This window comes from Myodes glareolus, chromosome 2, assembly GCF_982192425.1.
Source record: "Myodes glareolus chromosome 2, mMyoGla1.1, whole genome shotgun sequence".
Lineage (NCBI taxonomy): Eukaryota > Metazoa > Chordata > Mammalia > Rodentia > Cricetidae > Myodes > Myodes glareolus.
Genome location: NC_142027.1, coordinates 30,189,034 through 30,207,340, shown reverse-complemented (window position 1 = coordinate 30,207,340; position 18,307 = coordinate 30,189,034). Strand labels below are relative to the sequence as shown.

The 18,307-nt window shown below is 36.9% G+C and overlaps 1 protein-coding gene across 2 annotated transcripts in view; it reads left to right on the top strand.

The window, feature by feature from the left end:
- Gbe1 (1,4-alpha-glucan branching enzyme 1) overlaps positions 1 to 18,307 on the top strand; it is a 252,351-nt gene that overhangs the window by 74,668 nt on the left and 159,376 nt on the right. For both annotated transcript variants that reach the window (XM_087899665.1, XM_087899664.1), the window contains exon 3: positions 9,143 to 9,258. In XM_087899665.1, coding sequence (XP_087755791.1) covers positions 9,143 to 9,258 — 116 coding nt within the window. The remainder of the gene's footprint in view (positions 1 to 9,142; positions 9,259 to 18,307) is intronic.

Below are 18,307 nucleotides of genomic sequence, written 5' to 3'. Positions count from 1 at the left end.
TAATGGAAACCTTTATCAAAATTTATTTTGAAAAAACATAGAACCGTCAATAGACAGGCTTTTTTGTTTGTTTATTTGTTTGTTATAAACTCTCTGACCCTATTTAGTTACAGGTGGTGAGACCTCTAGATCCACAATATTCTCACTAATTCTCTTTGGTCCTATATAGACCCTTTCCTTTGGTCTTGAAGGTTTCATGTCTTTTTAACCTGGACTTTCTACCATCCCTGCTCTACAGATTTGTAGTGTTGCAGACATCAAATTATGTCATATTTCTTCTGGGACTTTGGGGATAAATCTCATGGCCGTCAGAGGTGCTGTATTGTTACTATGACCTAGATTCATGGTTGTCAATTGCACAGACATCGGTCACAAACTCTGACTCCTCTTTCTTCATTTGCAGTCTATCTATTTTAGTTTTCTCACTCTCTTCTGATCTGTTCCCTTATTTCATTACAACTTGTTCTTTTTTTAGCATAGTACTTTGACTTCTCACATAAAGTAGAAGCTAGCACAAAGGCAATGTTTCAGCCTCCAAGTGTCCCCCTTCAAAGCTGTCTGTATTTATGTGTGCTTATAAAAGACAATAGAAAAAATAATGCTACAGATCAGTGCATCAACTCCTTTTTACCTTCCCTCTTTGACTGTAAATCTGTGTTTACTTCCTCTTTCTCTGAGGTCCTCGGTGCAGCTTCCCACTTCTGTGTATAGAATTGCCATATCTCTTCTTCCTTAAATATATTTGAAAAGAAAAGGCTGTCCACTCCTTCAATTCTGTCATATCCCCCCAAGATTGATTTTATTCCTAAATTATATGCATCTCTGTGTTTACGTGTATATGTGTGGGGATGTATGCAAACGCTAGTAGATGGTATCGCCTATAGACAATTCTACTAATAATACACTGCTACTTATCCATTGTAACTAGAATACCTTGCAGGTACATTTCTTCTCCTTCATGCCTTCATGGTTGTGGTTTCAGAACAGCGACTTGAGTGGATTACTAAAGCCTAAGGAGGACTGTCCAAGTGTTTCCCTGAGAACACAAGACAGGTGAAATCTGAGAATAACATTTGGGGTTGGAAATTTAGAAAGTACCATCAGTTTAGTTAGGGACATTTTAGATGCTGGATTAGTCTGAACAAATGGAAGAAGAATTCAGGAACCTACTCCATGGTTATTGATGGTGTTTCATTAAATATACAAATTTGTTATATTTGAATTCTGAAAACTAACACTGAGTTAACAATGTTCAGAATTCTCAGAACATCAAATAATTGGAAAGATAAAAGGAATGAATGCAGATCAGGAATTATTTTTAAAGGAAAGGCGAAATAAAATAAACTAAAAGCAAGAGGCTGGGAAGGTGGCTGAGTGGGCAACGTATTTTCTGTGCAAATATGAGAACCTGAGTTCATAAATCCTCAGTACCCACACTAAAAGCCAGGCATCATGCATACCTATCATCCCAGGACTGGGCGGTATAGAGTAGTGGATCATGGGGCCTCTTTGGTCAATCTTTCAAAAACAGGTATATTCCATGTTCCCTGTGATATTCTGTTTCAAAGTTAAAACAAAAACAACAAAAAGTGAGGAAAAGGTCATTTCTGCCCTCAGCAATAAACAGAAGGAGCAGTAGGTGGTAGATACTGTAATGATTCAGCCACACAACATGGCTTACACTTCCAGGTTCCAGAGCCACGCATGTGCGGACAAATCCCCAGACAGAGGTGCCTAATGGCCCCGGAAATCTTCTACATATGACACAGATGCATGAGCCCTTACATGAATGCGTGAGCTCCTTATGATGTAACCATGCCATCCCCCTGTGCGCATGCACTAGGCAGCCCTTAAAAGCTGGAGGCGCCATGTTATCTTCAGCTCTGTCTCTCTCTCTTTCTCTCTTTGCACATTGACCTTCATCAGGCCTGTACACCGTCCGTTGCCCACCCCTAACTCCTAAGCAGGTTTGTTGTATGTTCTATGTTTTCTTCTTGCGCCAGGTAATTTCAGATATAGACGGCTGTCAACCTGAGGGATGTTTTCCTCTTCCAACTCCAGTTTTCCCCTGGACTAATAATAATAATAACCCCTGTTGGGCCGTTACTTTTGCATATTCCTTGAGACAGACTAAAACTGCCTCGAAGAATCATATGAACTGTTTGTTTATTTGTTTGTTTTTTTCTGCATGTCTCTATCTCCTTTCTCTCTGAATCTGTTTCTGTCTGGTTTTCTATCAGTCTCCCTCTGTCCTTCCCTTTCCCTCCCTTTCTCCCAGTTATCCCCTTCCTCTGTGTTTTTTTTTTCTTTTTTGAGTTTATCTCCCACAAGGCCATGTGCCAAGATTGCTGCTGGATTCATTGTAAATAAGAAAACTTTTTACATTTAAGCTCAAAGGGCAGGGCAACACAGGCAGGCCCGTATTCCCAGCACGCAGAAAATAGTTGTGGGAGGAAAAAGAGTTCAGATTCCCCCTCAGTAACATAGATCTCAAAGTTGACCTGGGTGATATGAGATCACTTCACATAAAAATAAACTAGCAGAGGAAGAATTCAAAGTTGACATTCCTGGGAGAAGTCTAAATAACAGATCTGTCAGCCACTTAGCTAAGAACGGTGACTCATCTTGGCAGTATGCCCCTCACCTGTGATTTTAGACTTGAACTGTTCTTCTGTGGTACAGCAGCTCCGGCAAACAGCCGTGCAGGATTATGCTTTTCTATTAAAGCAAAAACAAATGAGCAATAGACAAAGCCAAAAAAGAAAAGAAAAGGAAACAAAAAACCAACCAAAGAAAACATCAACACACAAACATCTACATACAAAATATGTTTCCAAAAGTGTAAGATTCTAAGACAAGAAACCGTGCAAATGCAAAATCCACTTTAGAACCTGCTGAGCATTGTGTTTTATCTCCAGTTCCTGTGTTTGTGAACGTCCAAGGTATTGGTATTTGGAGGTGGAGCCTTGAAATGTAATTAGAGTTTGAGGGGAGAGTTCCCAGGCATGGAAAGATTGTCTTAGAGGCCACAGACTCATGAGAGAAGACTTCTCTAGATCCTACAAGAATACAGCCTGAAGATACCTGTAGCCTGCCAGCTGGAAGAAAACTCTTATTAAGAACCTGGCATGCTTTCCCCATTTTCTACTTGCCTGGCTTCTAGACTGTGAGGGGGCAAAACCAGTTTATTATTTAAGTATCTGCAGCCCACACTAAGACAGATGTTTTCTGCATTTCTAATGGAGACAGATGCTGCCTCATCTAGCTGGTTTATGCATGCCAGCGTGTAAGTAAAGATAGACTGAAGCAGGAGGCAGGCTGACATGATTCAAATCCTGGCTTTGTTAGTAGCTCCGAGACTTGAGCTTTGCTGCTCTCACACTTTGAGCCTGCTTCATTATCCATCAAATGAAAATTCTAATACCGCATAGGACTTTTGAGATAATTGAATCAGATATTGAATGTCAAGCACTAAGGAGAATCCATAACTGCTGCTGCAGTCATTTTCACCAGGCCATCCTACACACTGCTATTGTAATAATTTCATTATTTCCTTTAGCACAACAAACCTCTATTCTTCTATATTAGGTATAACATAGACTCAGCCTCTCCTCAAGTCATTCAAAAATGTTTATAGTGCATTTACCCTGTTACTTACGTTCCTGTGTATTTTTTTGCAGGTCATTAGACTTTCCCTCAAGGATGAAGATTCTTGTTGGTTGCTTCTTTTGTTGTACTTTTTCTTCTCCTGTTTTTGTTTATTTATTTATTTTTCAGATAATACATTTTTGCTTGATAGTGTTGATAGTACAGGTTAGCTTGAATCTCACTCTGTTGCCCAGGCTGTCCTCAGATTCTCAGCAATTCTGTCTCCTAAGACTCCTAAGAGTGTGTCTCCTGGTTTGAACCCCAATCAGCTTGTTTGGGCTCCAGATGGAAAGATGGTTATATATACTTATTTTGGTTGAATTTTTTCTCTCTGTTCTCTCCAGTCCTAAGCTCTCAAATTGCTCTGCCTTGGCAAGCCTTTAAACTTTTGGTCATTTCTCTTCAAAGACATCTTTAGCCATCAAACTTGACTTTTTTATTCTACCTATTGACCAGGCTATCTTCTTAGTGTTAAATTTTTATATGTTTCCCTATGTGGCCTTTTCCTTTACAATATCTCTGACAGAACTTGATTTGAGTTCTAGGCGAAGATCAATGACAACAAACAAATAAAGGCTGCCTGAGCTTTGTTTCTGAATTATTTGAACAGTTTTATTGCGGTATTTTTCAATATGAGATAATTCTTACAGCATGCATTTTACCTATTTATAGTATTCACTTCCCTCATCTTTAGTGTAATTAAAACTTGGTTTGTGTAATAACCACCACTCTCAGTTTTAAAATATTTTCCTTACTTGAAAAGAAATCTTGTATTCACTCAGGTGTCATTTTATAATTGTCACAGTCCCAGCAACAACAATACAAATTTACCCACCACAAATATTTTGTATAAATAGTGTGGAATATGCACATATTGTGACTTCTTTCCCCCTTTTATTCATTTATTTATTTATTTATAAAATTTTCCACTTCCTCCCCTTCTCCCAATACCCTCCCGCTCCCACCACTCCCTTTCCTCCTCCCTCTCCAGTCCTAAGAATAGTCAGGGTCTCCTGCCCTGTGGGAAGTTCAAGTTCCTTCCCCCTCCCTCCAGGTCTAGGAAGGTGAGCATCCAAACAGACTAGGATCCCAAAAAGCCAGTACATGCAGAAGAAACAAATCCCAGTGCCATTATCAATGGCTTCTCAGTCAGCCCCCATTGTCAGCCACATTCAGAGAATCCGGTTTGATCACATGCTCCATTACTCCCAGTCCAGCTGGCCTTGGTGAGCTCTCATTAGATCAGTCCCCTTGTATCAATGGGTGAACGCACCCCTCGCGGTCCTGACTTTCTTGTTCATGTTCTCCCTCCTTCTGCTCCTCATTTGGACCTTGGGGGGCTCAGTCCGGTGCTCCAATGTGGGTCTCCGTCTGTATCGCCATCCATCTTCGGATGAAGGATCCCTCTGGTCTTGCCTTCTTTGCTCACGTTCTCTTTCCTTCTGCTTCTCGTTTGGACCTAGGGAGTTAAGTCCAGTGCTCCAATGTGGGTCTCTGTCTCTATTACCATCCATCGTCAGATGAAGGTTCCCTCTGATCCTGACTTCCTTGCTCACGTTCTCCCTCCTTCTGCTTCTGATTTGGACCTAGGGATTTAAGTCCAGTACTCCAATGTGAGTCTCTGTCTCTATCTCCATCCATTGCCAGATGAAGGTTCTATGGTGATATGAAAAATATTCATCAGTATGGTTATGGGCCAAGGCCAGTTCAGGCACCTTCTCCTCTGCTGCCCAGGGAACAATATGGGGACCTCTCCTTGGACCTGGGAACCCCTCTAGAATCAAGTCTCTTGCAAACCCTAAAATGGCTCCCTTAGTTGAGATATATACTTCCCTGCTCCCATATTCATCCTTCCTCCCTCCCCCCATCCCATTCCCCCAAGCTATCCCGAATACTCCCCTTCTCCCTTCTCTCTAACCAGAAAATCATATAGTTCTCCTCCTGGATATTAGAAGTAGACAAGATTGCCAGGCAAACTTGGGTGCACAGGGTTGGGGGAGTGGGGGGTGGATGTAAGGAGAGATGGCTTCTTTCCCTTAATATAAGTTGGGTTCATAAAATTCTACGTTGAATTAGTATGCCACATTTCTATATTACTAAATATGTTATTATGTGAACACAAAGCATTTTTTGTTGATTGTTTTGATGTTTTAATTGTGTTCAGTTTTTGATGACTATGAATTATAATCCAAATGAGCACTATACATGCAAGGATTTGTATGGACATCTGTGTCCTACCTTTCTTTCTATTTCTTTGCTAAACATCATGACCAAAATCAACTGGGGAAAGAAAGGATTTATTTGGCTTATATACCCTGATCACAGCACATCATGGGAGATCAAGGTACCAACTCAAGAAAGGGAAGAGTAGGAGTAGAGATCATGAAGGGACATTGCTTACTGGCTCATTCCTCCTGGCTTGCCTATTTGTTTTCCCGGTACCATTTGTCAAAGATGGCACTGCCTGTAGGGCTGGCCCTTCCACAGTTTTCATCCATCAAAAAAAAAATGTGCATAGACTTGCGCAGAGTCCAGTTTGATGGAGGTAATTCCTAACTTGAGGCTCACTCTTCCAAGAGAATTCCATCGTGGCTGAAGTTGACAAAGAAATCTACAACACAATCTGCTTTGATTTAACATTGATATATAAATTTGAGTTGAATTCCTGGGTTCGGTGCTAACACTAGTATTTGAAGACTTTCCATCCTGTTTTCCAAAGTAGTGACATGGCTCTGCATTTTAAGTAGCAATGTGTGAAGTTTTATTTCTCCACACCCTCCAGTTTACTTGATATCCATTGTTTTCACAATAGCCTTACATCTGTGAGCACAGCATCTCATTATGATTGTTATATTTCCATAACTAACTGCATAGGGCATCCCTTGTGTGCTTGTTGGACATTACTGTTTTGAAGGGCACATCTATCCTGTGCTTGCTTTGAAAATATATTTTAGTAATTAAATTGTAAATATTAGTTGGATATCCTAGATTCAAGTAACTTTATCACTTTAATGATTTCCAATTATTTTCTTCCCTTGCTATTTCATTTTTTTTGATAATATCTTTTGTTTACTCATTTTTTCATTATGAATAGTGTAATTTATCATTTTTCTTTTGTTTCATCTATATCTAGCATTGTATTAGAGAACTGAATTAATATAAATTTACAGAAGTTTTATTTGAAATGTTTTAGAGTTCTTAAGCCTGTTTCTGGGATCCATTTTGAGCTAATTTTATGTATGTTTTAAGATATGTACTGAAGTTTGTTTTCTTATATTTGGAGGTCTTTTTTGTTCCAGCTGTGAAATTGTGTCTTTTGGGATTATCAGACGCGATAAAACCTCACCACCATGACTGCTTCAACATGAGCTGAACATGGATGACAACAATAGACATGCTAACATGGGTGGAGGGAAGCCCCTGAGTCCTTAACCCTCCCCAAATAACTCACATATTTTAAGAACAGAATTCTGGGTTGTGAAGATAGCTTAGTGGGTAAGAGAGAGAGCTTCCTGGGCCAGCATGAGGGCTTGAGTTCAATTCCTCAGTGACCATATAAAATCCAGGCATGACCAAACATATCTATTACCGCAGTGTTGGGACATGGGCACTGGAAGATTCTAGAAGCTTCCTGGGAAGTGAACAGAAAGGCTGACCTCTATGTTCAGTGACAGACTATGGATTCAGGGAATAAGGCAAAGGCAATTGAGAAAGATAGTTGATGTTGTGCTCTGGCTTATGAACACATATATAGGCATGTGCACCCACACTTCCATTTAGATTTAAACTCACACAAGCACATACCACACACTTATGTCACATAAAGAAAAGAACTGAGTTCTGTCTGCAGGCTCAGATGGGAGGCTGAGAGGTTAGAGTAGCCCAGACACATACGGATGTATCCAGCAGATCACCTCTGCTTTGATTAGTTTTATATAGTTTCATGTTGTATTCGTCTGCAAAATTTATTCTAAGAAAATTGAATGGCTTCAGCTGTTCAAAGTAAATAGGCTGGTAAATAAATAAATGCTTTGATTGTCACTGTATTAAACCTCAAAGTAAGCCACATTATTATCTTCATTTCTATAAAACTGGAAATTAATGAAAGATATTTAAAAGGAAATATAATACAACTCAATTTATCCAAAATAACAATAAGGTTAAAGAGAGTAATCACTGTTCCAATTACAGCTTATTTTTTGAAAAGAAATGAAAACAGCGCATATCAAATGTTATCGTTATTGCCTGAAAAATAATGAGAGAAAACTTCTTTTGTGCTAGCTGTGCATCTGATCCATGGGATGCTGAAAATTATTGGAGTGTCTTTTTCCTCAATTCTCCCAAGGATGGTGTATAACAAGTTCTATTCTTGATGCATTAAAGAGGAGTTTATTTATTTCCTGCTGGGGTTCCTTAGGGTACTAGCGCTTAATTCTTTTAGTGAACCCTGGCTGAGCAAGACAGGCATGTCTTGTTATTAAAATGATAATCTCTGGAGTTGCTGAGGATATGGATAGTTGAACATTCCCCTGTGCAGCTGGTGGGAGTATGAATTGAAACTGCCAACCCAGAAAGTAGCTTGGTAATCTGTATTTGGAATCATAAATATGTTAAGATCTGATGCCCTTTGCCTGATAATATCACTTTATAATTGATGGTAAAGAAAGATATTTGGACAGTTATTTCTGTACAGAGACCTGACATGAATTTTTATTGTGGTATTTTTCTAATCCTAGAAAGACAGAGAAGTCCTATGTTTATATAGCTGGCTTCAATATTATAAATATTTTGGCTGTCTTGTTTCATTTGTTTCTCCGCTCTGTGTATATTTATTTTTTTCCAATCTTAGAGAAAATTATTGTAGATGTTGTTTCACAATTTCATTTCAGTTTTAATAGTTTTACAACATACACATGTCTCTATCTGTTGCATTCTACATATTTCTTGAGTTTGGTATAAGTGATAATTTTTCTGTTCCCCTATTACATCTTTGTGTGACACCTCATTGTTTAATTCTCCCACCTGGATGCATTTTCTGTATTCTATAGCTTGTGTAAAATATGATTGCTTCTTATTATATTTATTATTTGCAGTTAAATCTTCAGTGATCAGTTCTAAGTAGTCTATTAAATTCACTTAGGAGAATTTGTCTAAGATATTGCCTGGGAATAGATTTGTTGGGCCATTTGGTTAGCATAAATTCAGTGCCAAGCTATTTTCAGCCATTTGTACCCTCTGAAGTACTGTTGTTTTATGACCTTATTGGATATTTGATATTCTGAACCTTTAGTTTTTGCTAAGTCAATGAGTAGCAATGAGTTGGTGATTCCGTGATCTAAATCAGCTTGAGTTTTATTGCTCATGTCTACTGGTCATTCATAGTTCTTCCTCTGATTATTTTCTTAGCCTGTTTCTTAGCTCATCTGTTGTTTTGTTTCCTTTGTTCTTTGATTTATGTTTTTCACATGTTTCTATCCTGATCTTTATTATTTAGATGGATGGAATCCGTTTTCTCATCCATATAAAAAGCTAGAATATGGAAAATGGGAGCTGCGTATCCCACCCAAGCAGAATAAATCTGTGGTGATACCACATGGATCCAAACTGAAGGTATGTCCCTCCTTCCTTTTTGTTTTTTTTTCTCTTATTCATGATAAGGCATTGGCATGTAGTTCAAGAGGGCACTAAAATTACTGTGTTAATTGTGTACCACAATACTACTGGGGCCCATTTAACCTCAGTTTTGAACAAATGTATTCAAAAGTTTGTTCTTTCTTAGTTCTTCAGGTTTGGCATCTTTGAAAACTGTGTTATTACTTCAGGTAGTGGATTTATTATCTTTTAAAATATTATATTATCATTTATTTTATTTTCATAGTTTCATGAGTTCTCATACTTTCCTTGCTATTAAAATTAAGTATTGAATAAATAAATTTTAAAATATCATTTTTATGCAAGTGGTAAAATAATTAAATCTGCAGTGAGCATTGCAAATCTAAAATTTCAAACTGAAAATGCTTTAGAATCAGAAGCCTTTTGAGTGCTGACGTGGTGACACAAGTGGAAAATTCTATACCACAAAATTGTGTTTCTTACATAAATAGTTACGAATTGCAAATACTTACCTTTAGGCTCTATGTGTAAGGTAGAGATGAAATATTCATGAAGTTTGTATTTAGATTTAGATTTCCTCTCTAAGATGCCTTCTTTATATGCAAGTATTATAAAAAAAAACTTGTTCCTAAGTTTTTTGATAATGATTACTCATGCTTTTACCAGAAATGAATGATTTTTGATATGTTAAAGCTACTTTGGATGAATTTATTGAGTAGCAATGAGTTGATGCCTCTGCTTGAAGTCTTTTAGAGTTTTTCTGTGCTATATATTAAATTATGTTTCTTTTTAAAAAATTGGTTGACCTTGGCCAAATTAGACAATGGTTTGATTTTTTTAAACAGATATTTTTATCTAATGGTTTAAAATGCTTTTCACATTCTCATCTGGCTTTTTTTTTAAAAAAAACTCTTGTTTTACAAAAGGGAAATATTAAATGAATATTAGGTCAATTTCTCTTTATTCAGTATGAATCTCTAAAATTTATTGTCAAAGTAATTAATAAGAAACTCTAATAAGATGTTATTGCTACTGTTTAGCCATTTCAAGTGTTAAGGGTATACTTAGCTGTTTTGTAATACTTAACAGTGACATATCTAGTTAATTATGTGTGGAAATTGTTGTACCTTTTGTGGGATGCCTGGAAATTTTCTGTAAACATCAACTGATCTGAATCCTTTGGCCCTTTACCCTGGTGATATGCCTGACTAGTCTCTTTTGTAATGAAAAGCCATTTCCTAAGCAGAACTTGAAAATTTATTTCAGCCCACAAAGGGATTGACCTTTCTTATTTGTGACTATATCTTATGCATTATCTTGTAACCATTAACAAAATAAGCATTACCTACCACAGAAATTATAACTTATTTTCTCTCTGCAAAACACTTCAATTTTTCAACTGATCAGTTGAAAAGGATTTTAACCACTTATCATGTTATAAATAAGGCTGTTGTAATTTTAATTGAATGACAACAGTCAAGAATAAAATGATAAAATAAACTTTCATGGGTTTTATGGTACAAGGAAGACCACTTACCTTAAGGATAATTATATTTATATTATTCATACCTTTCACACTTCATTGTGCTTTCCTTTAATACCTTATTAAATCTAAATAATAGAAATTGACAGATTGTCATAGTTATTAAGTATCCTTTATCTATCTATCTATCTATCTATCTATCTATCATCTGTCTTTCTATCTATCTTTCTATTTATACACATATTGCATGAATATATTTTAAGTAGAAAGTGCTATAAGATCGAACATGAATAAACAACATATTCATTGTGTGATGTCAACATAAGACACTTACAAGTGGTAATGACATTCAAGCATGCTTGGACACATATTTAGAAATTGATCAGAGAGGAACAGGAAGAAAGGCATTCTAACCTGAGAGTGCAGAATGGTTAAAGGTGAGTATTGATCCAGGTCTCAAGGTGAAAACAAATGGCATACTCAGTTTTAGTAGGTATTATTTTCAAAAAGTCTGTTTTCATAGTTATGTTGCAGAGAGAAAACTAGAGTGTTCAAAGGAGTGCTGAGTTGGAAGTCTTAAAATTTTAACCCCTTTTCTGCTACTTGATGAAAAGATTAATAACTGGGAACCCAGTGGGAGAAGTGCACTGTCTTGAGTGAAGCACTGGATTTTGGTTGAGAACTAAAGGTTGTTTGTAGCAGCCTTCAAGTGAAGGAGCTAGTAGAGTAATAAAGGAGACAAAGGATCTGGTCTGTACCACCTGGTTCTGTGTCACCCTTCTCGGTATGGGTCGCCCACCTTCCGTACCTTATGCGATTTTGGGCAAAGGCCTGGAGATTGAACAAAAGATACACACACAAGAGACCTGGGTCATTCGATAAGAGATCACCGAATGCCACTTTTTTTAGCTGACTGCAAGGCTAATATACCTTGGCCCCAGTAAGGGAACTCCCTCCCAACCAGAGGGGAAACTGGCCCTGTATGGGACCTGGTGCTGTAGGGAATTCCTTCCCAGGCAGGGGATGGAGAGCAGCAACAGCAGTGAGAGAGACCTTGGTGCCTGTAATTCTCCCAGGCAGGTGGGAAATTACCATACCAGAGGTGGACTGTGCCCTGCAGCTAAATCACCAGGCTAGCAGAGTGAGCACAAGAATTAGCAGGAAGATTTAGCTGACTGACCAGAACTGTCCTCAGAGACGCACCCAGGGAGTAAGGGGAGACAGGGCCCAACACTGGTCCCTCATCCCCATTTATCTGTGACATCTTGTTGGAGCCTGACTTTGGCCAAGGCTCCTAGGAATTGGAATTCTAGGATATGGGGCTCTCACAGGACAGTATCTGTATCTGAGACATGGGTGAATAGATCAGGAAGGTAAACTTGACAGGTGTACTAGAGGCAAACTGAAGATTTCCTTCCCATCCTCTAGTTAGGTTAGGGTTAAATTTGGATAGATGACATTTATTACATGGCAGGAAGGTTCTTCTTTTCAATTATAAAACCTATTTGGATGTTATAGAATTGATTGCTAGATAAGAAGCATGAATCCAAATAGTTATACTTGGAATTTTGTTAGCTAAGACTTTTGAAAAAAAATACATGTTTTATTCATTTATTTCCATCCTTCATTATATACTAGGAAAGAAGTACTTCTTAAAGGTATGTTTTCACAAAATTAGTGATTTATTACAAGTTGTGTCTTCATTGTAATCTATTTACTCATAGTGCACACTTTGAAATGTGCTATATGGTAAGTCAGTGTAAGGGTTCAGAAAGATGAGGGAGGGCTGGTACACATAAAGGCGAATTTAAAACATGTCCCAGATCTAACATTTCATGTTGTACTATGTTCTGTAGCTCTTTGTCTGGAAACTATGACCTCTAGGTTTTAGCATGCTGAGAGACAGAATATTACATCTTTCCTGAGAACAAAATGAAGAAATAGATATTTTGTGGAAAGAGTCTGTGTGATAAGAGGTAGATTAAACATAACTACTGAGAACTGGAATGGGCTTTTCAGGAGTAAGCATGTAATGAAGGGTTTGTGTTAGAGATGTTGCATGCAAGAATTTAGTGTTATAGTCATTGCCTAAGAAGATTGATCTGATAAATTGTGATCCTTCTGTTTTAGGACATTTTATGTACTATGTCATTGTTGATTTCATTCTTTTCCTGTTTTTTTTTTTCATTCTTTTAAGGGAGCCTAGTATGTGTATATTGAATCTTGTAGATTTTGTCTTTTTCTTTTAACCTACCCATCATTATTTTGACTTTTGGTTATACTCTGAAAGATAATATTGTCTTTCAACTGCCTTTTTTTAGACATCTATGCTTTCAAAGTCTCTAAGAATTTGTTTTTGATTTCTATTTTTAAATTAAATCATTTCATTAAAATATTTAAAAATATATTTTGTGTATAAATTGCAGATATTTAAAAATCAAATTTTCTATCTAGCACTTTCTGGTATTTGCCTCTCTTTCTGGTATTATTTTTGTGTGTATGTTTATTTTTATCTCTGAATGTCATCTTGCAAGTTGTACTTAACTGTGCAGTGATCCATGATTAGAGTTATATTTTGTATTTACGTAGGAAAGGTCATTAAATTCCATGTATATGGATGCTGCTGTGTATCTGGTGAGTTCCTTTGTGAAATATGACAGTAAGTGAAGAGTTTTTTCCTTCTGGAAATATTTTCATCTTTTTCCACTGGAATTTGCAATATATTATAGAACAGGTATATAGAAAGAGTAGAATGGACATGAAATATAGGGCTGTACACTAGTTTATTGGCATTGAAATAACAGCACAACATGCAAATGAGTGGTTCACCTACTTTCAGTCAGGTTATTTTCAAACATCTTCTGAACTCACAGTTCCTGTGTCTGGAGGCTCCTACATCTATAGTTTTCATAGAATAAAGCTGGAATCTCCTTTTGCAGAAGTATTTATGGACCTCTTCCAATTAACACAGAAGTGTCACCCAGGAGCAATGCTGGCTTGTTTTAATCAGCTGGCTTTACTTCTTCCTGGTCCTAAGGGCTTTTGGATGCTGAGTTATTTAGATGACATTTGCTATTGTGCTTGTAAAATTGGAATTTTAGCATTCTTCATCTGTAAAATCATATTATCAGATTGTAGATTTGCCTTTCTTTTTCAAATTATTTAAAATAATGTACATTTGTGAATGTTTTGCCTTCATATGTGTGTGTATACACACATGTATGTGAAAAATTAGTTATTATATTGTTAGTAAAGAATGGAGTATATATATATATATATATATATATATATATATATATATATATATATATGGGTACCATGTGCCCATGTAGATTAGAAGATGGCAAAGGATTCTGGGAATCCGACTCAATGCAAGACCAGCAGGTTCTGTAAACCACTGACCCATCTCTCTAGCCCACTTTTGCCTTACTATTGGTTTCTCATACTTGTAACTGCTTTCCAGTCTTATAAATTTTTGTTGCAATTTACGGTTCCCTTTTTCATTTTGTCTTGTTCTATTAGTGGTTTTTTTTTTTTGCCATTACTTATTTGCTGGGGTGAGTAAAGAAACCCTGGGGAGTTTGTTCCTTTTAGTACCAACTTCAAAAATAACCCCTTCGAGATGTAAGAAACAGAAAGCATGTCTGCTCAGTGGAATACTTAATGACTTGAGGCATTCATTGGGTCATTGCATTCTCATAGGGTATAGTGATCATAAGATTCTGGCTATTCTGATCATTTCTTGCTTGTCTTGTCCTTATTATTATATGTGATGTTTTTTTCTTCTGTGACCTACAGAACATCCTTATTCACTTCATTTGTTATCCAGTTCAACTTAATCAACCTTTAAGACCCTGAAACATCTAATTTGTGAGAGAGTGCATAGGTAGAATTAGATACTTTCCTTTCCTTAGAGATGATGAGTCTTTGTGTTTGCAAACACAGTACGAATGCTAATGAGCCCAAATAACATACCAGGAAATGACCTCTTCCCTGTAGATGAGAATAAAGCACTGTTAAATTGACTCATTTTTCCCTCTCTTTTCTTTCTTGTCTGTCTTTGTGTGTAAGTTCCTTAACATGGTGATAGGAAGCACAAAATAAAACTTTAAATATGTAAAGTAATTATCTAGAGAGTAAGTCCTGTGACTGCAAAGATGGGTGAGAGAGTTGAGTGTTCTTTTGTGTTTTATGCTTATGCCTAAAAGTTAAAAGCAGTCTTATTTTGATTCTTCTTTTCTAATACAATAGTTAACAAATATTTGATTTTATGTGTTGTACTTGAAGCATTGCACTATCAGCCCTGGACACAAGGAAAGAAGGAACAATGGAAACACTGCTTTTGAATTTATAGTGCAATGCAAAAAAGAAAACAATTTACTATGTGCACTAAGATACAGATTCTATTTCATGTTTTCAAAAACTGGCCATATCTTTATAAAACTTCTTACTTCATCTCCCAATTTTCACAGAATAGTCAGAGTTGTCCTCATTTTAAGACATGCAATCTCTTCACGATATTCTCTTGTTTTGAACACTTAGTGATGAAATTCCTTGTCCCATTCCCTTCTCTCTGAAATTTTGAATCAGTTGCTAGAAAAACTGTTTGATCAATTTTTACATTCCCCAGTACATTGCTGTTTGATAGTCATGATTCCATGTATGACTCTTCCAAATGAGACCTTACCTGCCTTCACATCAATAAGCTTTATACTTTCCATTGCGAGTTCCATTTCTCTTGACTCCCTGTACAAAACCCTCCATTCCTGGGCCTGTGCTTTCCATTGCAGTTTTATATGAACCACACTTGACTACTTTTTTTTTTTAAAATCTAATTGTGACTAGTTTATTCTTATTTCAGAGTGGTGCAGAGAATATCTTTTTTTTTTTTAGTAAAAATGCCTTTTTCATGTATAGTAGTCTGAGAAACAACCAGAAGTGTACAGTGATGTTTTCCATATTCTCAAATCCAGCTTCCCTTTCACTAGCTATTCCTTTCCCCTCTAACCCTATAGGGTCTGTTCCTTCTCATGCTGGGATCAGTATCCACTTCAGCTATAGAACAACTCTATTGCCCTGTCTGCAACTGATCAGATAGCTTTGCTTTTTTACAGAGTGATGTTTTAGAGGCTTTTTAACATCTGATTTGTAGGAACTACCTCATGATTACTGTCTTCATGAATGGATGGTATATTCACCACAAATAGCTTGACTTCATCATGGGAAATATTTTTGCATTTTCATAGAAACTAAAAGTGAAAGAAATGTATGAATCTCTTAAGGTAATGTTAATTTTCCAGAGACAGTGCATTTTCTAGTATAATATCTTAAACAGATTTTTCTAGTAAATATAATTTCTGTGTATTGGAGGAGTCCTGTTAACATCAGAGGTAGAAAAAAAATTCCTCAAGTAAACAAACACCAGTTTAAGTTTGTTTGAGTGAATCTTTACCGTTCTCTATGTTTCTTGTTACTTAAACATCCTCATTAATCCTGTTTGTGCAGTGAGTATTTTGTTGTTGATTGGGTGTGTGTGTGTTTGTGCATGTGCATGTGTGTATGTGTGCATGCTGCAGTTGAATTGTCTATACAGCCTTCTGCTGTGCCAGTAAATCCCACCTTGAATCAATGGGCGAAGTTTGTCTGTCATTGGTTGCCTGGGATCAGCAATAGAATTGCTGGAGGATGAGAAGGTCTGCTAGAGAAAGAACAGTAAGAGAAAAAATGTCTTCAGGAGGGATTTCCTGGGCTGGTGGGTAAGGAATAACATGGGCAGAGGATCAGCCAATGCACTCTGTTGCTCCTTTGATTTACCAGGTCTTTATCTCAGTTTTTGACTCCCCAGTTTTTATTAGACTGTTGTAATGAGGCCACTTGTTTGTTTCTGCCTGCTCAGCCCCAAAATAATCACAAAGAAACTGTATTATTTAAATCACTGCTTGGCCCATTAGCTTTAATTTCTTATTGGCTAACTCTTCCATCTTAATTTAACCCATCTCCATTAATCTGTGCATCACCATGAAGTCGTGGCCTACCAGCAAAGTTTCAGTGCATCTGTCTCTGGTGGTTCCATGGCCTCTCTCTCTGACTCCTCCTTTTTTCTAGCATTCAGTTTAGTTTTACCTGACTATCTAAGTTCTAGTCTGCTGTGGGTCCCAAGCAGTCCTTTATTAACCAATGGTATTCACAGCATTCAGACGGGAATCCCACATCAATACTGTAACAATTTTAGGTAAATGACGTGTGTATGAGTGTGTGTGTGTGTGTACCAAAGATTAAAAGCAGGTTGTCTTGCATGTGAATATTTGCTAAGAGCTTAAGCACCGAGTTTCATCCTCAGCCCATTCTTGGTACTTCAGGTGGTGACACTGTTTGGGAAGGTTTAGAAGGTACAGCCTTGCTGCAGGAAGTAAATCACTGGGGATGGGCTTTGAGAGTTTAAAACCTTGATCCACTTCTAATTCATCTCTTTGTTTCAGTCTCCCATTCTTTGATGAGAGTTCTCAGCCCTGCTCCTGCTGCCTGCCACACCTCCTGTTATTTGTCATGCCTTCGCTTCCATGTTGGACTCAAAGCTCCCTAGAGCTGTAACCCCAAATAGAGTTCCTCTGGTTATTTTGTTTTATCATAACAACAGAAAAGTGACTCCTACACTTACTCTAAAAGATTCCAAATGCTTACTGTTATTCAGTAGTTCTGACTTTTATCTTTTTTCATCAAAAAGTTAAATAATAAATATCCTGCGAAGCTGTAGTACTTTTACCCCATCATTTTTCTTCCTAAGCCCTTGTTCTCATTCTGTTTTCAGATTACTTTATGTAATTTTTCATTGTTTTTATTTTCTTTCTTTTTGGTAAAGGAGGAGATTATATCAAATTAAATGTATACACATTTGGGAATAATGGTTTTAATTTGTCATTATTTCAAATCAAGACTGAATGTGGCTTTCATTTTACTTTAAGTTTCTTGTTTATAAATGGACTAGGCTCAGCACTTTGTTTTTGTGGTTCAGAGCTTGTTGAGATAGGAGGTTTCAAAATGTATTTACTATGGATGTGTCACAACTCAGAGTACTTAGCGGGTCATGCTTGTAATGTGAAAAAGTTCCAGTCATGAGATGACAACACACATTTCTCAAATTAATGATTGAATGATATCCCTCAGCATAGCACATTTCAGCTCTTTGAGACATTTCTACATTGAATTTTTCTCAAACCTTGAAGAATTTTTACAAAGAAAAATAGAATTTTGCACTGTATATAGTACCAATTACTGATTAGAGAAAATAAGCCACAGCAAATGATAAAAATAGTTCACTTACATCTTTTCAGTGTATAGATCCAATCTTATATCAGCTTGTTTATGTTAAAACTGACTCCTGTATGCTGTTTGCTGCCTCCCATGATAGGGTCAGAAGAAGAAACAACTTCTACAGTTCTGTGCTCCTGTTGGTTTTCAACTAAAGACTCACAGAATTGTTTTCAGGGAGTCATCAATGGCAGTACAAGTCATTATGAATTAACCACTAATGGGTAGGTTTTTTTTTTTGATAGCTCATTTATA